This window comes from Equus przewalskii, chromosome 8 (genome assembly GCF_037783145.1).
Source record: "Equus przewalskii isolate Varuska chromosome 8, EquPr2, whole genome shotgun sequence".
Classification (NCBI taxonomy): Eukaryota; Metazoa; Chordata; class Mammalia; order Perissodactyla; family Equidae; genus Equus; species Equus przewalskii.
In genome coordinates this window covers 40,873,665-40,900,216 of record NC_091838.1, presented here as the reverse complement: position 1 = coordinate 40,900,216, position 26,552 = coordinate 40,873,665, and the positions used below count along the sequence as shown (strand labels likewise).

General features: G+C 36.9%; 1 protein-coding gene across 2 annotated transcripts; it reads right to left on the bottom strand.

Moving 5' to 3' along the window:
- Window positions 1-828: 828 nt before the first annotated feature.
- Window positions 829-26,182, bottom strand: CIBAR1 (CBY1 interacting BAR domain containing 1). 2 transcript variants are annotated; one of them, XM_008534905.2, is made up of 9 exons: window positions 25,905-26,067; window positions 25,123-25,357; window positions 22,751-22,819; window positions 21,652-21,753; window positions 18,985-18,990; window positions 17,411-17,515; window positions 9,487-9,600; window positions 4,153-4,272; window positions 829-2,070 (listed from the first exon to the last, which is right to left on the bottom strand). In XM_008534905.2, the coding sequence occupies exons 1-9, from the start codon at window positions 25,928-25,930 to the stop codon at window positions 1,984-1,986; spliced, it is 864 nt and encodes a 287-aa protein (XP_008533127.1). In that variant the 5' UTR covers window positions 25,931-26,067; the 3' UTR covers window positions 829-1,983. The 2 variants fall into 2 exon arrangements, with proteins under 2 accessions (XP_008533127.1, XP_008533129.1); XM_008534907.2 differs by lacking the exon at window positions 9,487-9,600 and having other exon boundaries at window positions 25,905-26,182.
- Window positions 26,183-26,552: the final 370 nt, after the last annotated feature.

The following is a 26,552-nucleotide window of genomic DNA, read 5'->3' as shown; positions in this document are numbered from 1 at the left end:
GCATTTTAATTATCTTAAAGCCAAACATGTTTATCTAGAAGGTATCTGAAAAATATAGATGTCTTGAAAGTAAACTCAATCCCATAACCAAGAGACAGGTAAGAATCGTTATATCAGGAGTGCACTTTACCACTTACTGAGAACACTCAAGACCAATGGCTCTTGGTCCATCTATCGCCTCTTAAGCAGTGACCTTGTCACCTTCATCTTTGTAGTAAGTGTTAGCTATCATTTATTGAGCTGCATTAGATACTGTATGTTTATGATCTGTAATATATGAATTAACCATATCATTTAGTTTCAATAATCTTAAACCTATTTTGGAGATAAGAAACAGAGGCCTGTAGGCTAAGTAACTGCTCAGGTTGGTGCCTGTTTTCTTTTACAAGGAAACTAAAAGATTTTACATTTTTAAAGGTGATTATATTTTAAATGGTTATATAATATGTAGTAGCCTTGATTTTTGTCTTATCAGCCCACAAATTATAAAAATATTTACCATCTAGCCCTTTAAGAAGAAGTTTGCCAACCTATGCCTTGTCTAAAAGAAACTTAATTCTACATTGATGAAAGTATTGTCATTTAGAATATTGCTTTTGTCCTTAGAATATTTCTTTGAGGTAAGCAGGGCATATATTTTATATTAGATTATTGTTAATTGCTTCATATATCAGGCACCGTTTTAACTTTACAAATGGGGCAACTGATGCTCAAGAGAAGTGAGTTGCTTTAGTAAACAGCAAGAGAAATAGTATAACCCTGCTTTTTCTCCCATCTACACCACCAAATTTAAATACTGAGAAAATAAAAATGCAATGATAGCCTCAATTTCTTAAGAATATCAGTTTATTTAGGGTTCTAAAATGTTTTGGATATTTTATTTAAAAAGTACTGAAGTAATTAGGACCATTCTTAGGAAGCAGTACTTTGTTAAGAACAGAACCATAAATAACAAAGTCAAAAAAGCTTTCTAGAAAGTCTGTCTTTTTCTGTTATGAATAACTGCTTTTTGTGGTTATCCCAAATGATTTTATAAATTTGATAATTTTTATATGCCTGACTGGGATCCATGAAATAACAAAAGTATAATTCCCCATCCAAAGAAAAGCATCAGACATACTGAAAGGCTATTAAATTGTTTTATATTTTTAGGAATAAAAGTGACTATAAACTTTCATTAATTACATGGTAGTTTGGTAAAATTTTTATAGAATTTTTAATGATTTATGGTTTTCCATGACAGTTTCTTTTCTTAGGCAACAGTCCACCAAATTACAGCTTTCCAAAAGTTGTAATACCATGGTAAAATGCTTTAGTATGACAGCAGTCTCAGGTTAAAACTGGAATCAGGCTGAATGTGACTTTCCTTTTAAAGCTAAAATTTATGCTTTACACATAGTTGTAAAATACTGATATCCTAGGGTCCCATTAATTTTAATCAAGAGTGATTACACTCTTGTTGAAAAGTAAATTTACGTATCAATGAAACTGTATGTTATTGTAAAAGTGAAAAGAAAAAGGAAAAAAGAAAATGTCTTTTTGATTAAGTCTTTATGGAATAGAATTTGTATTCAATCAGAATGACTATCTAGGACCCTTTTCTGGTGATGAAAGAATGGTATCTTAACCTAAAAGAAAAAAGTGGAATTGTTAGATCTTTTCTTTTGTCATCTGCTTACTATTACAACCTCAACTAGGTATAGTGCATTAATATGAAATAATTTTGAAATATATCATCTTTTTAAAAAAAATGGAACCTGTACAAAAAAGATCACATATGCTAGATAGGATGTTGAAATGAAAGGTGTGTAATATTTTTTAAAACCTTCATTTTGGTCAGCATAAAATTCCTTTAATTATTTTTCCATTTCCAGTAGCGTTTCATTTTGAGGTTTAAGCTATCAGGCCAGTTTTATAACTCAGTAATTCTGGATTCCAGGTTATTTGAGATGAAAATGGAAATGTGACGTTTACTTAAGGAAATTAATTTTCTTCTTCTGTAACATCTAAGTCTTCATCTTCATCATCATCATCTGCTTGTTGATCCTTTCTTAGTCGACAGGTGGACACCTGTTAAAAGTTAACACATTTTAAAAAATACTAAAATATATTTTTACATGCTTAGTATCTTTTTTAATATGCCCTTATAAAGAAATGTCCGTAAGTAATAATTTTTAGTAATGAAAATTTCCTATGAATTACTGTATTTTAAAGTTGAAAGTAGTCTCAGTTTTTTCATTCATTTATCATGTTATTTTTTGAATAAAATGTGAAATTAACCATTTGATTGTAGTTGGATACCAGTACTTCAATAACAAGTACTTTAAGAGAAAGTAGAGTCTCAGTATACTACGAATGTCAAAAATATTTTAGGCTGAACAATTCTTGGGTCAGAAAACAGGTATCTGAGAATCATCAAAGGGATGGGAAAACACAAGGATATTTGAACTAGGCAGTTGAAATTTGGCTTTAAGTCTTGACTGTTGCTACTTGGGTCATCTTGCTTCAAATCTTTCTGAGGGTGTTTCTACCTCCCAGGGGACATTTGGCAATGTTGGAGACAGTGCTGATTGTCACAACTGGGGGTGTGTGTTTGTGTTACTGGCATCTTGTGGGTAGAGGATAGGGATGTCGCTCAACATCTTTACAATGCACAGGACTCCCCTCCTCCACACAGCCTGCCCTGTACCAAATTATCTGGCTCAAAGTCAATAGTGCTGAGGTCGAGGAAACCCTGGAATAATGTATTCCAAAGTGCTACAGAGATGTTAGCTCACTTAGCTCTAAATAGTCAAACAAAACTTTGTATGTACTATAACACTAGATTTATGGAATTTATGTGCAAGGCACTTAATGGTGGAATAATAAAAATAATTTGGTTAGGGGGAGAGATGCATAAATATAAAGTAGTAAATAAATGGTTAGAGGAGAATCAAATGAAAATAGAAGGTATTGGATCAAATTTACCTAAAAGTTATATTTTGAAAATATTTTGCTCAATTTTAAATTTGGAAGGTTAAATACGAAAAAAGGCATCTCTCTAGATCAGGAGTTGGCAAGCTATGGCCCAGTTTGCCTCCTGTTTTTGTAAGTAAAGTTTTATTACAACAGCCATATTGATTTATTAATGTATTGATTATGGCTGCTCTTAGTTGGGACAGAGACCATATGGCCCACAAAACCTGTTATTCTCTTTGTGGCCTCTTAGAGAAGAAGGTTGTTGAGCCCTTCTTGTTCTAGATACTAGGTAACTGTGACTTTCTGGATATAGAAGAAATGAGAAAACTGGCTCTTTACCTAAAAGATCTCTGCTTCTGGATCTATGATAATGTTCGGCAAAAGCCCTTTTTAGGTATAATTTCCAGTAAGTCATGATAGTGAGATTTATACCCTCAGCAGTTTGACCTCAGAATCAGTGCTCTTCATACTATTTGTTGGTAGTACCATTGAGTTGATTCTGACTCCTGGCCACCCTGTGTACAGCAGAGTGGAACCCTGCCTGGTCTTTTTGCACTATCCTCTCACCTTCCGGTGCTACATCAGACAATGCTTTGCTGCTATTCAGAGGGTTTTCATAGCCAATTGTTTTGGAAGTGGGTGGCCAGGTCCTTCCTAATCTGTCTTAGTCTGGAAGCTCTGCTGAAAGCTGTCCACCCTGAGTGACCCTACTGGTATTTGAAATACCAGTTGCCATGCTTTCAGCATCCCAGCAACTCGCAGCTGCCAAAGTATGACAACGGACAGACAGGAGGTGTGGTGTTCTGACCAGGAAATGAACCTGGGCCACAGCAGTGAGAGTGCCAAATCTTAACCACTAGACCACCATGGTTGGTTTTTCATAGTTCAGAGAAATCTAGATTAGAAATCTCGATTAGCATTCTTCTGTCCTTTCCACCTCTGCTCTCAAGTATTCTGCTTTGGAGAGTAATATGTATTACAATATACGAGATTATATAAGAAATAACAGCTGCATCTACTACAGTTTTGTCATTTCACGTAAGGGTAAGAACAGGAGCTGCACCTAATAGAATTTTCTGTCATTTTATGTGAAAGACGGTAAGTTACATGAGGTCATATGACTTAAGGGAAACATTTTTAGTATTGAACAAAGGCAGCAACTCAAATTGCTTTAGATTACTGTTTCTAGCTCACCTGTCCTGTTCCAGATACACACTTAGCTGACAGTGATCTCTGAAGAGGTGACTTCGAATTTGCTCTTACGATATCTAAACGAGATGAATAATCTGGTGGATACAGAGAATTTCGGAAAACCTGTTGCAATGATAAAACAACATTATAGGTAGATGGTAAACAATGGAAATCTAGAAAGCCATGTTAAGTTCCTCTTTAGTTAAGATTTTTTTAAAGCAGCCTCCCTTCCCCGGGGCCAGAATCTCAATTATTTATTGTAAATGTAAAACAAAAATTTAAAAAATACAAAAACATTTTAAGTTGGAAAGATGAAAGCTCAAAAATCCTATTTGAATCATGTAAGATGATGGTGGGTCCTGAAGCAGTCACTTCAGAACTTTTGCTGGGGCAATGTGAAAGTTCTTACCCTCAAAGAATGCAAGCCAGTAGGGAGGTGCAAGTCATAGCTCTGATTCTTTCTGTTCTGCTTATTTTCCACTGACTGATTTAACTTCACTGCAGTACGTTTATGGTACATCACATACGAGTAAATTGGAGCGACTGTAATTTATTGATTATAGTCTCACTAGGATTTGGAATGTCATCGTCAGTTCTTTTTCCTTAAAGCAGCAGTTGCCAGTCTGACCACTTTCTTAAGCCTCCCTATCTATATCTTATCTTTTCTCCCATTTCTCTAACATACAGACCAACAGGTAAAGTTATCAGATGTTAATTTCTTCAGCTTCCCTCTTTTTCCTCAACTCTTCACCCCACTCTTTTCTTTTTTTAAAGCAAACGTCATTCTCATTCTTCCCAAGATGCATTTTTCCTTCATCCAAAACTTCAAACTAAACCAACAAACAAAAGTTTTCTTTCTCCACAGGTTCTCTCCCCCAGCAAACAAGCTCAAGATCAATGTTTTTTAAAAAAATTACTTCAAGGTTCAACTTCATTCTTTAAAAAACTCAAATATTCTACTTCTCCATTCATCTGTCAACAAACTAGTTAGGCTTTCATCACCTTCCACTGAAATTGCTCTTGCCAAAAATCACCAAAGTAATCTTTTTGTCTTTCTCTTCACTGACCTTGTCCTGAAACTTCTTTTCCACGTATGCCATCACTAAACTCTTTTCATGTGCTACGTGCCCTATTTCTTCACATCTTTTCTATTGCTTACACCTTAAATATTTTTAAAGGGTTTCCCTTAGGCCACTTTTCCTTTTTTGATACCTTCCTTTGAAAGGTCTTATCTACATGGTGTTTAATGGTTACCCTTCAACCAGTACTCCACAGACGGTCTTCTTAGAGGCATATTTATGCTTCCAACTACATTTTGTTCTCTTAGACCAGCATGTCCAACAGGACTTTCTGAGATGATGGAAATACTTGCTGCTCTGTGCTGTCCAAAGAGAACACATATAGCTACTGAGCCCTTGAAATGTGGTTCATATGACTGAGGAACTGAATTTTTATTTTCAATTTAACCTTAAAATGCCACATATGCCTAGTGGCTACTATATTGGACAGTATAGCTCTAGATTCATCTTTACAATGAAAGACATTACCATACACTTAGCAGACCAGGCTAGAAGCCTGGGCATTCTCCCTATATTTCTCACCTGAGGTACTTCTATTTTAATTTATTAACTCTACACATCTTTCCTTATACCTTACTTAGAATTGTCTTACTAAAATATGATTTCTCTATTAAAAAAGTTTGTGGCTCCTGACTACCCAGAGTCCAAATGCCTTAGGTGACATCCAAGGCTTAAGATCACCAGACCTACCCATCACTCTTCACTTCCAGCCTATATACAGAACATGTTATACTCTGTCTTTGGATGCTGATTCCCCAGCCTGGAATTCCAGCAAACTTACTCATTCAAGAGCTGAGTCAAATGCCATCTTTCTTCTGCCTTCCTGTATTCTCTAGTCAGTAGCTCCTGTTCATACCCTCAGTACAGCTGTCATCTCACTGTTGTGCAATTACCTATCTGTCCCCACAACTAGTTTTAAGTTCCTTTGGAGCAAGGAGCCCTGTTTTATCTTTGCAATTCCTCCCAGTTTAAGAGAGTCACTTGGTAAATAAATGATAACGATATGAACTTAATCCCCATGTTTTGGGGAAAAAAGGAGACTCAAAACTAGGGAATGTCTCTACACATTTCTTTAAACCTTAGAGACGTGCAGGACGCAAAAGGAATCAAGGGATGAAACTTAACATGAGAGGGCAATTCAGGCATGCTAATTAGGTTATTTAACGGGTTACTGAGGACCCAATCATATTTTGGTGCCTGACATGGAACACTGGCATCATGGTATGATATAAAAACTAGACGACTTATTCATCCACTGGTATTTTTAAGGGAGGTATTTTTGTCTTTTAACTTTTCCAGCAAAGACGAAGTTAAAAGTGGGAAATGGAAGACAACATACAACCCTTGGGTTGAAAGTCTAAACCAGTTAAATATTAAAATTTATTTCTTACTGCAAAACAACAGATTTACAGAAATATTAGTTTACTGGCAATAATGCATTTTTCAATATGGTCCAAGATCTCTTCTAGGAATGAGTCTCAAGATGTGAATATGCTCTGAAGTGATTACACAGAGGTGATCTTTTGAAGGGGAAAATGGGCCTGGCAATACTTTTTCTGTGAAGAACAAATAAGGTAAGATGGTTTGTGATAATACCTAGATGCCTAACTGCAAAAAAATAGCTGCTGCCAGAATAAGTCTCAGCTGCAAAAAATTAGCTGCTGCCAGAGTAAGTCTCAGCAGTTCTCATAAAGCACAGACTACCTAAGAATAGCAAGTTATTTCTCTACCCCTCTGCATATTTTCTCTACTTCTTTCTAAGAAACCTTGTATTTAAAGGATTCTTCCTCTTCTTGGTACCTAATTGATAAAATTTTACTCCCCTGGTCCCACAACTCTCCCCAGACTGCTCTCCTCTCCACAATTTCTATATGGCATAATAGTAACAGCTTACGTCTATAACTCATTATGCCCCAGGACCTCTCCATATCAATCTGTACCCTCCACCTCAAGTTGTTGCCAGGCATCCTCCTATTCATTCCTCAAGCTTCTAATTAAGAAATCATTCTTTTATTCTCCAGACTAGTATTTAGAATCCTGCATCACATAAACTCACAGCACACTATATTTCTTCTTTATGGGACTGGTCACATTATAAAACTTAAATAGTTCCAAAGTATATTTTTTTAATGTCTGAACTCCCTGGTAGATTTTTAAGTTTCTGCTTTGACAACTCAGACCATTTCTAACTTAGAATGCTAAATTCTCAGCACTCAAAATGGGGCCTGGCAATATAACAGGTGCTCAATAAACAGTTGATGAATGAACATTTTATGAGGTAAGTACTAGAAGTCTCTACATTTTAGAGATGAGGAGGCTCAAGTGTGAAGTTCACTGCTCAATATTGCCCCACTAGAAAGTGGGGAAGTTGATACTCAAAAACATCTACCACACAGCCCTGAGATTTTTAATTTTTTATAAGTCTCTCCTCCCACAAGCTACCTAGCTAGTTGATCAGGAGTAGTAAGAGAAGTTATAAAAGAAATGGTGTGACAAAAACGATACCTAGGATCTCTGGAATGAGAAGGAAAATCCTAGGGCCCAAAGGGCTTGAAGGAACTGTAGTATCAGTTAACAAATGTCATGTCAAGGTTATTGGAAAAAGGAGAATGAAAATACTTGTAAAAGGGACTCCAATCTTGTGGGAAAAGTGGGGGATCAATTTTGAACCTGACACTCAATGCAGGAAATGGTTCATGTCACTCGTCAAGAACCACACTTCTGGCAGTACAGTGCAGAGAGGGTAAAAACAGTGTCTGTAGTCAGACTTTTGGGTTTGGCTCTCAGCTACATTACCTACTAGCTATGGGACCCTCTAGGAAATTTCTTAACCTCACTGTGCCTCAGTTTTCTCATCCATGGAAAAGAGGACAATAAGTTCTTTTATCAAAGTTGATAGAAGGATTAAAATAATAGAATTAAAATGCATAGATCAGTAGTTGGTCCAAAGTAATCACTCTATAAACGTCTGCTATTTTTATTATTTTACAAATGACAGATAAAACCTTAATAATCTATTTTTAAAAAAAGAGGACATGGAAAGGAATGAAAATTAAGAAACATTAGCTTTAGTATTTGGAAGGAATGGACACTTAGGAAGCCATCTATTGACAGAGAGTTAATAGCAATATGATAATGTATGGATAACATGTAAAACTGAGATCAGGTTTTGGCATTGGAAAACAGATATACACATACTAAAACATGTACCTTTCTTCATTTTAGTCAAGCTATAATCTGCTTTTACTGAATTAAGTTTCCTGGAACCAGCAGAGTAGTGGGAAGGCCTAGGGGATCTCTTTATGGATAGCGAAGTTAGTAAAAAAAAAAAAAAAAAAAATTGAGGTAATTTTCAAAATTGTCAAATGGCAGACATTCCAAAATTCTATCACTTATTAATACAGAATTGTGGTTATATCTTGAGAGTCCATGGGTGTTTTCACTTCTACTGTGGAGATAATATGGACAAAGTATGTCTTGGCTCTTTGATCTATATCAGCAAAAATACTCCTGTGTCTTTTTTCCCTCTTTTGGAAGGTAAGAGGGCAGGACATTTACTCTTCAGATGTGCTTGTTGAAGCTAGGCTTTGATATTTAATTGCTCTAATGTTAGCTGGCCAATCAGATTTATTTGCATTTAACTATCAGTACAAAACAAGCCTTATATATAAACCTACATTTATTTCATAGCTTACTGACTAAGTCACACAAAACTGGTTAGAATCCTGATTTTGCTATTTCCTAGCAAGGTGGCCAGGGGCAAGTTAAGTTACTTAAAGTCTCCAAACCTGTTTCGGTAGTTCTGTACAACTACAGGAAAAATAAATAAATTGCTGTAAAATGAGAATAATAATAGCATCCACCTCACAGGATTGTTTGAGGAGTGAATTAAAAAAATGCATATAAAGCTTTGGGTACTGGGCATGGCATAAACACTCAAATGTTAGTTCAAATCAATATACGTTATTTTTAGCACACTTAAGTGATTATATCACCAGTCAAAATGATACAGTATTTCATGTAATGGCTTTAGATTATATTTTACTAGCTATTAATAAATTAACTCTTGGAACTTTACTGTGGTTAATTTGAAAAGTTAAAAATAAATAGAAAATCGTAAAAGTTCAGCTATTTGGGGCTGCACACAATAACACATCCATCGTAGTGTTCTAATTTAAGATTATTTGACCCACGAAAACTAATGCTCTTTTAAACATTTCCATATTAACAGAAAAACTGAGCTTAGACATAGTCCTACCTCTAAATCTTCTTCTTCATCAATCTTTTGTATATTTTGATAGGCAGCAGTGTAGACTTCTAAAGCTTTGCCATGAAATAACATTTCGATAGTGATAAATTCTGAAAATATAGTCTAAAAAAAATAAAGATTTGAATTTAAACAATCATAAAAATGGCTTTGTGAATTTAGTAAATTTATTCCTTACTATAGTCTTGGCTTTTTACGCAATACCGAGGTGTGTTTTCTACAGGATACATTAAGTACAAAAGACAACTGGAATAAAAATAGCTTCAAAGACCTGTAGCAGCCCTTCAAATTATACAAAGTGTTTCCTATCTCACCATTTACTTCCCTCTTATTGTTCTAGTCAGTTCTTCCATTTATAACTTGTAATTGACATTTGTGATTAAAAAAGATCTGACTTCAGCATATGTCATTATGTACTATTACCACATGCCTTATGTATTAGATAAAGCAGCTCAGTTCAGAAGCTGGTATTTTAGCAACTCCAACTGATGTTTAAAGAATAGAATGCTTTTTAGACAGGAGTTATATCCCATTGTATTTCTCACTATATGTTACTTATCTTCTCTAATCACGAAGGGATTCCTTGGTAATAATGACATTCCTACCACTGATAACAGCACCATACATTAGCATAGAGCATTCCAGTTTACAAACATATGACTTGCCCAGTGTTGTTCACAGCTAGAATGTTGAGACTTGGATCTGATTCTTCAAAGGTTATAGCTCTTGCTCACTGTACTGTGCCGTTCTTGCTGGAATCAATCATTTTCTTCACAAATAAACTGTGCAGGTAAACTCTTATGAGCATGATGACAACTTATGATAAGGAAGATCATGAGCAAGGAGAATGAATGAAGATGTGCATGTTGATCTAAGCAGGGGTGAGATAATGGAAGGCAGGGAAAGGATACAGACCAGGCACGTTTTCAATAAAATAGGATCTTATCCTTTTGTTAATTATTTTGTCCCTTATCAAAAATAAAAAATTAGAGTATTAATATAGAGAGAAGTGGGGAGAATGAGAACAAGGGAGAAAATACTCAAGCACTGTCCTTAAAAGAGAAAGACAGAAGAGATGAGATAGGCTAAAAGGCAACAGTCAAATACCCATTTCCCTTCATTCCTGCTTTCCTGTGGTGACCACCCATATAGGAGCAGTCCGGCACTTTGGATGGTAGCCATACAGATATCCCTCAGTATTCCATGATTTTTTTCCCCTCCATCTCTATTCTTTCTTAAGGATTAGAAAAATATTTAAGGGAGTACTAACAGGTTTTGGATCACTACTCAATGGAAACAGAGCTGTAGTTGACAGTACCTCTTCTGGGCTGCCAAGCACATATGTTGGTTTAACTGTAAAGATGGGGCTCTGGGATAAGAGACTTATAACTATGACTAACAGTGACCCTTACTATCACTTCATATAGGTCACAGAGGGCTCTGATATACTGGCAACTGACTACACTAATAAACAGCATTATGCCAAGATACAATTTTGGATTTCACACCAAGAATCTCCAGATACCAAGGAATACCTGAGAAGTGGAATGGCTTTTGGCTAGGGCTGGGACTTACTCTCTTAACTGTCAGTCTTCCTAAGATAGTTGGCTAGCTAGAAAGGACTCAAGTGAAAATAAAGTTAGATATCTATCTTAAACCATATGCACAAACTATCAGATAAAATATTTAAATATTTTAAAAATCATACAAATATTAGAAGAAAATATAAGCAAATATTTATATAATCTTGAAGAACAAAACAACTTTTCTAAGTGTGATGCCAAGGCAGAAATGAAGACCAATAGATTTGGCAACAAAAATAAAACTTTAAGGTGGCAAAAACATGAGGGCCGGCCCCGTGGCTGAGTGGTTAAGTTCACGGGCTCCGCTTCGGCGGCCCAGGGTTTTGCTGGTTTGGATCCTCGGTGCAGACATGGCACCACTTGTTAGGCCATGTTGAGGTGGCGTCCCGCATGCCACAACTAGATGGACCTACTACTAGAATATACAACTATGTACTGGGGGGATTTGGGGAGAAAAAGAAAAAAGAAAAAAAGAAGACTGGTAACAGTTGTTAGTTGAGGTGCCAATCTTTAAAAAAAAAAAAAAGTGGCAAAAACACACCTTCAGCAACAAAATGGAAAAATACATTTGCGACATATCTTCTCTTTAATATAAATGGTTAATTTTCTCAATATAAAGAAATTTTACAAATTAGTAAGAAAAATGCCGGGGGCTGGCCCCGTGGCTGAGTGGTTAAGTTCGCGCACTCTGCTTCGGTGGCCTGCTGTTTTGCCCGTTTGGATCCTGGGCGCGGACACGGCGCCGCTCATCAGGCCATGCTGAGGTGGCATCCCACATACTGCAACCAGAAGGACCACAACTAGAATATACAGCTATGTACTGGGGAGCTTCAGGGAGAAGAAGAAAAAAAACGATTGGCAACAGATGTTAGCTCAGGTGCCAATCTAAAAAAAAAAAGAAAAATGCCAACACTCAATATAGGCCAAGAACAAATGTAACTTACTAAAGAATAAAATGTCATTAAATATATGAAAAAATATTCTGCCTCAACAGTAGTAATAATGTACATTAAGATGATACTGATTTTTCACCTATCAGATTGGCTATTATTAACAGTATTCATCGTTACATTGGGATGCTCATGCAGGGTTTTGTAGGAATGTAAACTAGTTCAAGCTTTATGGACAGAAGTTTAAAAATAGGTATCAGAATTGAAAATGTATGCTCTTTGAATAAGAAATGCCACATCTGGTCATTTATCCCAAAAGAATAACTGGGCCAGCAAAAAGTCTGATGTTCAGTGATGCAATGAGATGTAATTGCAAAAATAACCTAGATGTCCACCAATGAGGACTAGTTAAATAATATATCCATATAGCAAAATACTATGAGGACACCAAAAAGGATGATACAGATTTGTTTCTTAGCACAAATAAGTCCATGATACATTAAATTTAAAAAAGGGATGCTGGTCTGGTCCCATTTAAATATAACTACGGAACTAATAATATCACCTTTCTCATAAGGATGTTGTGAGGAGTAAATGAGTTTATCCACATGAAATGCTTAGAATGTGTGACACAGTCAATGCCTAAGAAATGTTGTTATTATCACCATATCTCTTGTGTATAAATGCATAGAAAAAAAAATCTGGAAGGATGTAAACCAAAATGCTGATTATTTCTGAGTAGTGGGATTATTACATTTTTCTCAATAAATTTATGAAAAAAATTATGGTGATTTTATAAAAATAAAGCTATTAAAAATTAAATTTAGAAGATGTTTCTTACCCATGTCAGCTACTTCACCACATACTGAATTCCTGCCCCTATCTGTTCCAAGAGTGACCCCTGGTCAAGATCCTTTTTGTAGGTCTGAAATTCCCTTGACATACCATGTAACATGACTTTTCCTATTACATGGGAAGCTAATGGGATTGCGATTTTTCTTTGACATTCTATAAACTAAGTTTCATACCGACTTTTCTCAAATTTTTTGCAAGGTTCCTGTGAAAAGTCTTTGTCTAAAAATTGTGCTACCTTGCTGATTAATGCTGCTAACAAAAGTCAGATGGACTTGTTGATTAAACCCCATCTCAAACACAGTAATACAGTTATGACTAGTGCCCACTACTGGCAATCATTTCTGGCCCCATGGAGGTTGGAGAAGGAGCCAGAAGCTCTACCCCCATCTGAAGCAGTAGCCTGATAACAGGTAAGAATAAGAATGTTCTAAGTCTGGTTCTTCCAAAATATGAATGGCAGCAACAATATTCACTTTTCCAAGAATTTGTCTCACAAAAACATTTGTGAGACATGCTAAAATTAACATGGCAATATCTGAATATTGCTTTTATTAGAAATAAGGGAGGGGGGCGGCCCAGTGGCACGTTGGTTTAGTTTTCATGTTCTGCTTTGGTGGCCCGGGGTTCGCCGGTTCAGATCCCGGGTGCTGGACATGGCACCATGAGGCAAGCCATGCTGTGGCAGGTGTCCCACATAGAAAGTAGAGGACGATGGGCATGAATGTTAGCTCAGGGCCAGTCTTCTCAGCAAAAAGAGGAGGACTGGCAGCAGATGTTAGCTCAGGGCTAACCTTCCTTGAAAAAAAGAAGGGGGCAGTGATGTAACCCTTTTTGACTAATCTTTGAAGCTTTTGGTATGGGATTTGTGCATCCCTCTTTATCATAAAAGATCTCAAATGAGGCCTCATGTGGAAAAGAAACAATCTGACGGTGAGGAGGAAAGATATACAGGAGATTCAGAACCCTCACAGACTCTGGTATTGATCTCTGGAACTCCCATTTCTGGGAAATTGCTAGAGTCATGGGGGCCTGCATTAAAAGTGTGGGTTGTCACAGATGACATGATCTTGTCTGTAGAAAATCCATGGAAATCTATACTAAAAAACTATCAGAGCTAATGAGTTCTGTAAAGTTGCAGGATATAAGATCAGTGTATAAAAATCAATTGTATTTCTGTACATTTGCAATGAACAATCTAAAAATGAAATTAAGGAAACAATTCCATTTATAATAGCATCAAGAATTATAAAATACTTAGGAAAAAGTTTAAGAAAAGCAGCATAAAATTTATACTATGAAAACTACAAACATTGTTAAAAGAAATTAAGGAAGATTTCAATAAATGGAAAACCAGTCCATGTTCATGGATTGGAAGACTTAATCTTAAGATGGCAATACTCCCCAAATGGATCTATAGATTTGATGCAAACCCTATCAGAATCTCAGCTGACTTTTTGATAGAAACTGATGAGCCAATTCTAAAATTCGTATTGAATTGCAACAGATGATCACAAAAAAAGCAATCCTAAAAAAGAACAAAGCAGAAGAATTCACACACCCTGACTTTAAAATTTATTACACAGCAATGTTAATTAATCAAGACAGGGTAGTACTGGCATGAGGATAGACAGATCAATAAAAGAACAAGAGTCCAGAAACAAAACCATGTCAACTGATTTTCAACAAGGGCACCAAGACTATTTATGGGGAAAGAACAGTTTCTTCAACATGGTGCTGGGACAACTGGATTGTCACATGCAAAAAAATGAAGATTAACTTTTAGCTCACACCATATATAAAAATTAACTCAAATGGGTCAAAGACATACGTAACAACGAAAACTATAAAACCATTAGAAGAAAACATAGGGGTAAATATTCAGGATCTCAGATTCGGCAATGGATTTTTAGATATGATGACAAAATCACAAGCAACAGAAGAAAAAATAGATAAACTAGACTTAATCAAAATTAAAAACTTTTGTGCTTCAAGGGACACCATCAAGACAGTGAAAAGAACCCACAAATGAGAGGAAATAATTGCAAATTATATATCTGGTAGGGACTTGTATCTAGAATATATAAAAACTCAATACAACTCAATAATAAAAAGACAACCCAATTAAATATGGGCAAAGGATCTGAACAGACATTTCTTTAAGGAAGATGTACAAATGGCCAATAAGCATCAGCAGGGAATTGCAAACCAAAACCACAATGAAATAGCACTTAACACCCACTAGGATGGCTATAATGATAAAGTCTGATGAACAGCAAGTATTGGTGAGGATGCAGAGAAACTGGGACTCTCATGTAATACTGATGGAATGTACAGTGGTGCAGCCGCTTTGGAAAACAGTCTGGCAGTTTCTCAAATAATTAAAGACAGAGTTGCCATATCATTCAACAATTCAACTAGGTATATACCCAAAAGAAATGAAAATATATGTCCATACAAAAACTTGTACATGAATATTTATATAATTAATTATAATAACCAAAAGGTAGAAACAACCCAAATGTCCATCAACTGATAAATGGAAAAACAAAATGTGGTAATATCCATATAGTGGAATATTATTCAGCCATAAAAAGGAATGAAGTACTGATGCCTGCTACAATATGTATGAGCCTTGAAAGCATTATGCTAAGTGAAAGAAGCCAGTTAAAAACCATGTATTTTATGATTCCATTCATATGAAATGTTCAGAATAGCCAAATCCATAGAGACATGAGATTAATGGAAGTTGCTTAGGGCTGGGGTGGAGGGGGTCAGGGGAAGCAGGGGCTAAAGTGCACTAGGTCTCACTTTCAGATGATGAAAATGTTTTAAAATTCAGTGGTGATGGTTGCACATATCTGAACACACTAAAAACCACTGAGTTGTACATTTTAAATGGATGAATTGTATGGTATATGAATTATATCTCAATTTTTTAAAAACTAGGTTTCTTCCTGTCTTCCTTTTTTGTGTGATCATCAAGAGACTTCCCTCTTCCAGGGGCAAAGAGAAAAGTTTGGCAGCTCTTTTCTTCTCTGTGCACCCTCCATTATGCAGTCCCTCACTCCATGTCCTGTTGCTTCAGGAAATAGGCAGTAGGAATTGTAGTTGGGAATTTTGCACTCTTTCTGCCCCAGTTTTGTTATTGGTAATGCCAGGGAATTAAAAACACCTGTAGAGGTAGCCAGCATGCAGGTGGAACATTGAAGTGAACCCACCAAAGATCACAGGCACAGACTGCCATAGGTAAAGCAAATTTTGTAGGCATGAGGAACAGTGGTGGAGCAAGGACTCAGACTCCCACCACACTAAAGCAGCCGTCAGGTGGCAATGGAACCAGGCAGACCTCACAAGTCTCCATTCTCATCTTTCAGGTTAAAGCTAATTATTTTAATAACCTTCCTTCCTCTCTCTCTCAATTTAAGGAGGATGTCAGCAATTGTAAAATATTATACCCTGCCTATACTCTCTTACCTCAGTAAAAGGGTTTGTCTCAGGGCAGCTTCCTGAGATGCTCTTCGCGAATAGCAATCTACCATTACACAGCAGGGTGCGGAATGAATTGAGAGGCTTTAAAAAAAGAGTTTTGGTCTTCAGGACCTTTCAGTCTGGCTATCAAAAACATCAAAGTTCTGAAATGCTTTGAAACTATGATAGGAAATTTAAAAAAATAAACGGGGCAAATGAATGTTGTTTCATGGATTGTAGAGAGGAATGATATAATTAAGTAGTAGATAATACTTAGTTTATTGATAAGAACCTAACTTATGAAAGCAGGCCATTTTCTTTGTTAATGGTTGTAAAATGACAAAAATACTTTAAAGCTTGTTCCAGGAAAATTTGCAGTGAGCCAAAAGGGATCCTTAAATGATTTGTTTTAAAAGACATAATATGGTCACAAGCAATCCTCCAAATCTTTCCAAAATGCCTATGAAAAAGTCACTGAAGACCTTCTGAAGCACATGATCCCAAAAGTTTTAAATCTCCTACTTTGTTACAATACAATAAGGCAATTCTTCTTGTGACACCATATCATGGTGGATGCAAGTTTGTTTGGTTGGCTACTCTTAACCTACTTATTTAATAATAGGTAGTTATTAGAAAGCTTTATGGTATAAAAATTAATGATAGTCTATTATAATGGAAAGAACATATTTCTAAAATACATGATTGGTTTACATATCAGATATTTGGCTATGATACTTTGGGTAAGTTGCTGTATTTTTTATACAATATATGGATAACACCACCTTATTCTCATTAGGTTGCTGTAAAGATTAAAAGATAATTTGTGTAAAGTACCTGGAACAGTGCCTGATACATAAAACATACCACATGATAGCTCCTTTGATTAAATAGTATTTGTGATAAAAAGTTGACTATCTGGCCTCTGGTTGGGAATGTAGTCCCTTTACATACCATTGTTTCCATAAGAAAATAACATTTGATATATTTTTATTTATGATATCTTTTTCACACAGACTATGGCCTAAAAAAGTCAGAGTAATTTAAATTTTTCATAAATTTAAATAAAACAAAAACTAAGTTTAGAAAACATGTTTTAAACCTTAATAGCTACTTTATTACCTTTATATCCTTTATTTTCTGCTTTTCAAAATTGTCAATAGTTTCCTCCAGGTGACGAGTTGTTCGGGTAGCATCCATTGTAGCTCTCTGCAATTCGGTTTCTGCCTACAAAAGTATTCCCCAAACAAAGATACAAAAAAATCAAGTCAAAATCCACTCAACTGAGTCTATGTGTAAATGCTACCACTGCAGTACTGGCTTTTTGGCATAACAGTGTAAACTGTTCAATAATGTATTTACCACATGAGATAAAATGATCTATATAATTAGCACATGCAGAATAAAGAACTTTAAATCTACTAAGTGACATGATTCATAATCTCAAATAAAAGAAAACAAAATTTCTTCCCTTTCTTTCTACACAACCATTTTTTCCCTGTATCACCCTTGGATGATTTACTGTAAAACATTTTCTGTATTTTCTACTGCTTTTACCTATTTCGCTGTCTGTGCCACTATCCTTTTACTTCTCACTCTCTCTCCCCTTTAACCCTTTCTCCCCAAAAAAGAAAGAACCTGTGACTTAAGTACTTTCAATTTTCTATTTCTCCAAATGCATTAAATATTTCTAATTCTGTAATATCCCAGGTAGAAAAGAATATACACTAGAAATATTTATTCCAGCATGGGGTTTCTATTTGTATATTCTTATAAGCTAACAATATCATACTGTTACTATTTTGTTAATGCTTATTACAAAAAATATATATATAGTAACTAATAAATTAGCTGGCAAGTCTAATGCTTTGTTTTATATACTCTAATGACAAGTACTCATACTATCTAGATCTGTGTTGTACAGTCAATATGGTGACCGTTAGCCACAGGTGGCTATGTACATTTAAACAAGTTAAAACTAAATGAAAATTTAAAAGCTGGTTCCTCAGTTACTCTAGTTGCATTTCAAGAGCTCAACAGCCATATATAGCTAGTGGCTACAGTTCTATAAAGTGCAGGACATTTCTCGTCTAATGATGCATTTCTCTTAAAAAAGTATCTCATCCAGGGGCCGACCCAGTGGCGCAGCGGTTAAGTGCGCACGTTCCGCTTAAGTGGCCCAGGGTTCGCCGGTTCAGATATGGCACTGCTTGGCAAGCCATGCTGTGGTAGGCATCCCACATATAAAGTAGAGGAAGATGGGCACATATGTTAGCTCAGGGCCAGTCTTCCTCAGCAAAAAGAGGAGGATTGGCAGCAGATGTTAGCTCAGGGCTAATCTCCCTCAAAAAGAAAAAAAGTATCTCATCCTTTAGGACAATAGTTGCCCAAAAATATTTAAAATTTTTTGTTAAACAGTAACATAGAGATTTTAAAAGACGTAGTCCAATTTTCTTATTAAATTCTTTCTAATAAAGTTTCATTTCCTATGCTAGTATTGCATTTACTCAAAAGTATCACACATCATCATTCAATAGTTAATTCATGGGAAAAATCTGCATTTGTCATCAAAGTTTTGTGACATCATATTCTGACATTCAGCCCTGGCTCTCTTTTTCAAGAAAATGTAGAAATTGAAATAAGTAAAAGGGTTTACTATAAGGATCCATCTCTTGACACACCACTTTATTACCCACCTGTGACTGAAATTTTTCATAAAGGAAAAAATACATTTCAAAGAGAACAATTTGTTTCAATAAATTCAAATCATATACTCTTATAGAATTATATACTTTTGCAATTAGATTATACATTAATTACATATTTATATTGTATATACTCTTACAATTAGGTTAATTCAAATATACAATTTCAAGATACTAAGCATTTAAAAATATATTCATTTATACCTGCGTGTATATGTGTGTATATTTGCCATATAGGATGTAAAGTTTTTAAAAAACATACAAACTTTTAATCATAACCAGCAATCAAAACTAATACTCTGTACAGTTATTGGGCTTGGGATTTTTAAAATATAACTTCATCACAGGAAATTCAAAGTAAAATAGAGCTCCTTTAAAGATTTATTAGCATGAAAAAACTTCTCTTATTTGATGCATGTTAACCTTTTACTAATGATAGTATTCAAGCAGACTAATTTCCTAATACTGTCTATTACATGTGACTCACGCAATTCTTTACTTGTTTCTTCTTCCTTTTGACTTTTGTCTTTCCTCTCCCCATTTACTGATAGTTTCATTTTAAACTCTAGAAGGGTAAGTAGCGTTGGCTAAACTAGAAAAGAATGGGGAAGCATAAGCCACAGCTGGGACGTCTGTAACGTAATCTACCATCCTCTGGCAACTACTATCCATTTCTTGAAGTCTGAACTCCTTTTTACTTCAGCACAGCAACTCACCCAAAGTTACACAGCTATTTTTAGCAAAGAGGATACAGATTTCTATATCTTTCTTTTGTTGAAGATTCTTCAAAATCCTATAATGTCCCAATTTGAGTAGGAAATGCTTTTGATTGAAATACTAAGCTATGACTGAATTATCAGTATATTTAATCAAATTAGTCACAAGTGCAAAATGGCTTATAAAAAAGTGAGCCAGATTAGTGTTTTTCAAAATATGTTATAGGAAGCTTGTTCAGAAGCCACCAGGGGCCTTGAGGGCTGAACTGGCAAAGCCCTGGGATGATTCTTTACTCCATCTTCTGGGGCCAGGGCTATTCCATTATATTTTACACATTGAATTTTAATGTGCTTCTTTTGAATAGTCAGCTAAAATTTAAGGGTCTATCCTGGTTAATATTCTATGATGCTATGATTGAATATTTCCATATTTATACTGAATACATTTATATGTAGGGATTGTCTTTTATTTTCTAGTCTCAGGTCATTAAAATCCACTGAAGTCACAGAGCTTTCCCAGTGAGCATAGCAATTCACCGAGAGCAAGAATCTACTCAGTTGTTGCATTTCCCCACATGTGAATCCACAGACCTGCTTCATCTACCATAAGACACCTCCTCCACACCACTGTGTACAGCAGAGCCTCTAAGGCAGACTTAGGAATAGCTTCATTTCTGTGTTGAGTGTCCTTACTAATACTATCTCTGATTCAATCTTGCCAACCACTCAGGAGTCCAGATGTGACATTTTTTTTGCCTTTATACACTCTCCTCCAAACAAAACAACAAAATTTTCAACTCTGGCTTAATTCTTAAAAACTACTGACATTCCCTCACCTCTGCGTTTGTCCCTAGTTGTCAGTCATAACTTCTCCAGCAGTCTCTGGTTTCTCCAACTTGCTTAAAACCTAGACTCTGTAATCTCCAGTTGGTGGATCTTAAGCATCAACTACTGTCTAGCTGTTCCTGTTCCAGCCTCCAATGGGCAATCCCAGCCCTGTGGCTGCCCATTTTTGTTTATTACAAAGTTGGGCGTATGTACCTTTGGTCCAAAGGAAGGAGGACCAGGCAAGTGACGCAGCCCCAAATCACTGCTCAAGGGAATCCCCTCAGGAATGGAGGTGTTCTGGAACCTCAAATGCCCCCAAAGAGCCACTCCTCATGTGGTTTCTGGCTGAGCTGGGCAGTAAAAACCTTAAGGAAGTAGGAAGGAGACATAGGAAGGAATGGGAAAAAGAAGCAGCTGGATAAGTTAGTACTTTGTATACAATTGCACCTATCCCAGAGGCTCGCAATTAGCCAGGCACTATTTTCTCTTCTTTTGTTTAGTAATGAACAAGGCACGTTCTAATTTAAAAAACAGGCATTCTTAACAGAAGAACCTTGTTACAGTAGACACTGCCATATAGATCCTTTGTGTCCAGCTGTGGACCTCAATTATACTCTTCAATCTCCTGAGGGTCTTTGGCTGGAAGTCATATTGTGAGTTTCATGGTGTTTTTTTTTTCTTTTAAAGATGAAGGGAATTATACTGGGGAAAAAATGATTTTTCCTTCCTTTTCTCAAAAGCAGGGCAGAAAGGACATTGATACATTAGAATTAATAACAGACCTTTAAGTTAATTTTATAATTAATAGTCATCATGTGAAAAAAAATCTCAGAATTTTAGAATTTACTTTGTATAAAAACATCTACATTTATAAGTGTTTTATTTTTTGTATATCAATTGTGGAAAACAATAAAGGAGATTGAATTAGGTGGTGTATTCTCTTTAAAATTGGCTAATTTTTATAGTGAGAATTCATAAATGCATGCATTTCTTTTCAATCTTTATATTCAAATTCTGTACACATTTAAAAGTATAAATGCATAATTTCCATATATATATTTCATATTTCATACCTTACAAAACGTCTTTTTAAAGACCAAAATTCAAAGGATACAATAACATGTCGGTCAGATGGGTTTCGCTGACGTGTTCTTTCTAACTGAGTTAACTGTTTAGCTTCTCGATTCCTTGCTGTTAATGTTGCTTTGAGGTCATCCTGCAAATAAGCATTTTTTTGCTAATAAAAATCTGATTTAAGAAATAAAATACACACACACTGTTTTAAGAATGAGAGAACACTCCTTGTTTGATTCAGGCATTACCACAGCAATACTACTGCATAATTAGTGTGTGTCTTTGTGTGTGAGTGTGTGCACACGAGTGTTTAATATCGTCTCAAAATAATGACACAATTTCAACGCAAAACTATAACCATATATATGCGTATATATATATATATATATATATATCTCTCTCTCTCACCACACACAAAATATCTTGATTGTGGTGGTAGTTACATGTGCATACACATTTGTCAAAACTCAATGAACACTTAAAATGAGAGGATTTTAGTGCATATAAATTATACCTCAATAAAGCTGATTTAAAAAATAGAACTTTAGGGATGTAATGTATAGCATGGTGACTATAGTTAATAATATTGTGTTGCATATTTGGAAGTTGCTAAGAGAATAGATCTTTAAACGCCTCATCACAAGAAAAAAAAAATTTCTAACTGTATGGTGACAGATGTGAATTAGACTTATTGTGGTGATCACTGGACAATATATACAAATATCAGATCAATATGCTATACACTTAAAACTAATATATGTCAATTATACCTCAATTGAAAAAAATAGAATTTTGTCATACTTATTTTTAGTCATGTTATTGTCTGCTTTCAAACAAAAATACAAACTTATATTCATTTAGTAAAATGATTTCTGTCCATATATTCTTCATGACTATAAATATGACATATTTTAATGTTCCCATAATAAACAAAATAATGCTTTATGTTGCTATAGTAGTTTACTTAGTAAGCTCAATAAAAAATTTCATTCTCAAAGTTCTAAGAAATAATGCTTCAGAGTGTGTAAAAAGAATGAATAAACATTAATTTGTACTTTTTATTAAAAAGACAATTATCGGAAACCTCATACTCTTTGCCAGAATACCTAATAATAGAAGAAACAAATGAATTTACTTACTCGTTTCATTTTTACAATGGTTCCATAAGCTTTCAAAGGTTCAACTACTTTGGCTTCAAGTCGTTCAACCTATTGAAAATTATTATAAAATGTAACTGAAAAGCAACACATACATATCAAAATTTAAATTCTGAAATAAATCCTGTGCTGTTTAACTTGAACATAATTACTACACAGATTAATATTTTAAAATTTTTAGATTAAAATGTCACAGTTATCTTTATAAATAAAAGAATCATGAGAAATTGATAAGACAGAATCTAAACTCAAACACATTAAAAACTGTTACGCTATACAGTAACAATAAAAGCAGAAAAGCAGCTGGTGTGCAATATGACAAGAAAATGTCTCGGGTTTCCAAGGAGCTCATCCTTGCCACACCATCATCTCTGTATTACTTTTCTATCTTAAAGTAGTAGTTTTGGGGTAAGTTTTAAGACATCTCAAATTTTAATACAGCTTCCACTTTCAGTGTGTTTAGCACAGTGTTGGATACTTTACATACTTTATCTCCGAAATACAATATAGCCCAAGTTTCCAAATAAAAAAATCAAAGCTGAAAGAAATAGCTCATTGGAAACATTTAAAGCAACATAACCCTCAAAGGCAAAAAAGCTTAGAGACCACTGTATTAAGTGCAATTTTTTTCTGAGAAGCCATTTGTAGATTAGAAAAGCTTAGAGAACAAGATAAATGGTCTCAGGCTTGCTGAGTTGTCAAACAGTATGGTTGATCTTTCTTTTATTTAGAATTAAACAGTTTTTCTTAAACACTACAATTTTTATCATCACATTTTGAGTAATTCTTCTTTTACTAATAGCACTACTGAAAAGCACTGAAGAAAAGGATTTGCTTTAAAGGCAAGTATATAAATATAGCACACAAAAAATAAGACTTCGACAGTAAAATTTTCTTTTTCAGGATAGGTAATACAAGGTGACACATATTTAAGTGTTTAAAATGAACATATATTACTTTTGTAGAAGGAAAAAGGCTTTTTTTGATGATACATGTTTATATAATCAGTGAGTACATTGCATATTGATTTTTCTTTAGTTTCTGTCAACAAAGTGCATATGAATGTTTCATTTTAAAAGATTTTAGGAAAATGAAGAAAATCAATTTCTCATTGAGCATTTAAATATTAGGAATCCTAAAATCAAAACCATGAATATTCAGGATAGTTTACTCTATACCATTTTGAATAATCCACACACTGACTATGCAGTGTGAGATCATCCACGTCTTTTTTCTGTTCTCCTTTTGGTCGCCCACCTTTTGCTAATTGTTCATTAGCACCTCCACTGTTTGGTAAGCAAGGGAAACAAAGAGGAGAACAAGTGTACATGAATTCACTTTGCTATTTGATAATAGCATAAAAGTTTCCTAGAAAGGGACATTGAAATTAGTGGCTAACACAGGATTTTAGGATTATCTGTGAGTATAAATTTTTGAAATAGTAAATCCCCAGTTATGTATAACTGAGAGTTGCTTATTACAGAAAAAACATCATATGACAAGAACCCAACATTTTCCCAAAAAGTACCTCTAAATATAATTACTACTCAAATTTCTGTATGAATAGCTGTAATAGGTTGGAAGATCATTATCCTCATTTTGTTTTTGTGGGGTTTTTAAATCAAATTTCTGTTTCAGGCTTTAAAAAAGGATCAAAAGCACTGATGAGAAAAGCAGCAATGCAGCTCTAACTGGACAACTTCTTACAAATTAACTTGTCTCTTGACATCTAATGTAAATATAAACGAAGTATTTATAAGGTATTAAAGGAAAAAATGGACTTTTAGAAAGAAAACAATTACAAGACCACCTTCTTCCCTCGCCGGCAAAGCAAAAAAACTCCAAAAGTTTCACTGCTGGTTTGAATCGATGATATAAACCAGTTCCTTTTTTTTTCTTCAATGAACATTGGTCAACTTTCCAGAGCAGGGAAGCAGCAAGGATCTCTTGTCCATTTATTACTTATTCACTCACATTACTATTCCCAACATCTTCCATCTCCACACATACTTTAAAATATACTTACAAGACACAAGTCATGCTCCTTTTCTTCCCCATGGGTATACTATGTTTACGCCCCCTGTAAATACTCACCCCTTGGCCAAAAGTTGGCAAAGGACGTGGAGAAATTCAGGACTTCAAGACACCCTAAAGTTTAGTTTGAAAACGGTAACATCACGGGAAGCTTCCCTTTAATAACTCTCTCAGTGTTACAGATTTGAAAATGTACGTTTATCATCAAGTGTGTGTTCGCCACTGCAGTTAGGTAGATTACAAGTGCAAGTCTTCAGGGTTCCCTCATCCACTACTTCAGGGCTCATTCACAACAATGACGCTGTGACCTCACTCCATACCTCTGCTTGTCGATAATCCTGAAGTTTGGCAAACTCATCAGCAAAGTTTTTCAGGCCCTGCTTTAAATTTGGGGTCTCCGTAGAGGCATACACGTTGATTTCATTCACCAGGAGGTCTGCTTTGTCTCGCAGTCTGGCAGTTTTCCGTACATAAGCAGCAAAGATTTGGCACAGCTCCCCAAAATGCTTCTCCACATTTGTCACAGCATCTTGCAGTTGTCTGGTTTGAGCGTCTCTAGAGAAAAAGGTGACACAAAACGCAAATCATTCTCATTAGAGAGGAGATGGCTTCCGTCTTCACGTTAATTTGATACGCAAACATTCCTGGGGCATTTCGCAGCTTCTGAGGCGCAAACCATCAACAATCCCACCATTTCCCGAGGCGAATACCCCTCCTCTAGCCTGGCCTCAATATCCCCACCGTGTAGGCGCACTAAGGGGCCCGGCTCCGGCTGGCCGCGCCGCTGCGAGGCGGTGGCTGCGAGGGCCGCTCCGCGCTGCGCGGCCTGGGCGCCCGGCTGCCCCCCAGGCATCTGCACCGCCCGCGGCCGTGCGGGGACCCGAGCCCGGCAGAGCGGGTGGGTGGAGCCGGCCCGGCCGCGGGCGGCCCCGGGGGCTTGCTGCAGCCCAGGGAGGTAGGCCCCAGATCGCAGCGGGGACGGTCCAGCCCTCGGCCCAGCGTCACGATTCGGCACGGAAGCCCCACGGAGAAAGGCTCCACTTCTCCCACCCAAGCCCTCTCGTGTGGCGGGCCCTGAGCAGCTGGTGCCCGGAGCTGTTACCGGTTTTCCAAGACGCGCCTCAACATCTTGCCTCGCGCACGGCCAGGGCCCCCGGGCTGGGGCCCAACAACCGAAGCTCCTAGGCGCCCGGGCGTGCGCCAGGGCGCTAGCCGCCGCCGCCGCCGGGAGCCCAAGAGCCCGCCCCGCGCGCCGCCGCGCCGACCCCGGCGTTTCTATGGCAACCCCGCGCGCCCCCGCGGTCAGAGCCGGCGGCGGCGGCGGGAGCGCGGCGGGGGGCTGGGGAGAGCGCGGGCGTGGGTGGGGGGGGAGCCGAGCGCGGGCGGGGGCGGCCGCGAGCGCGGGCGGGGGGAGAGCGCGGGCGTGGGGGCGGGCGCGAGCGCGGGCGGGGGCGGGGCGGCCGAGCGCGGGCGGGGGCGGGCGCGAGCGCGGGCGGGGGGAGAGCGCGGGCGTGGGGGGGGGGCGAGCGCGGGCGTCGGGGGAGCGCGGCCGCGGCAGCGCTGGCGGGGGACCGGCGCGTTCGCCCGCGCGGTCCTGCCCCCCTGGCGTGTGTGGAACGTGGCGGAAGCCGGTGGCCGCTGCTGGGCCTTCCCTCCTCCTGCAGCGCTGCCTTCCCAGCGCCCGTCCCCGGCCCTTTTCGGGCCGGACTGCGAGCAAATGAGGAAAAGAGCCAAACGGTAACCAGGCGGG

Coding starts and splice junctions, on each gene's coding strand:
- CIBAR1 (XM_008534905.2), bottom strand. CDS start 25,930: ATGTTGAGGCGCGTCTTGGAAAACCG. Junction 9,601..17,410: donor AGAAAATAAAGGATATAAAG/GTAATAAAGTAG, acceptor TATTTTTTTTAG/ACTATATTTTCAGAATTTAT. Junction 4,273..9,486: donor ATGAAGAAGAAGATTTAGAG/GTAGGACTATGT, acceptor TCATTGCAACAG/GTTTTCCGAAATTCTCTGTA.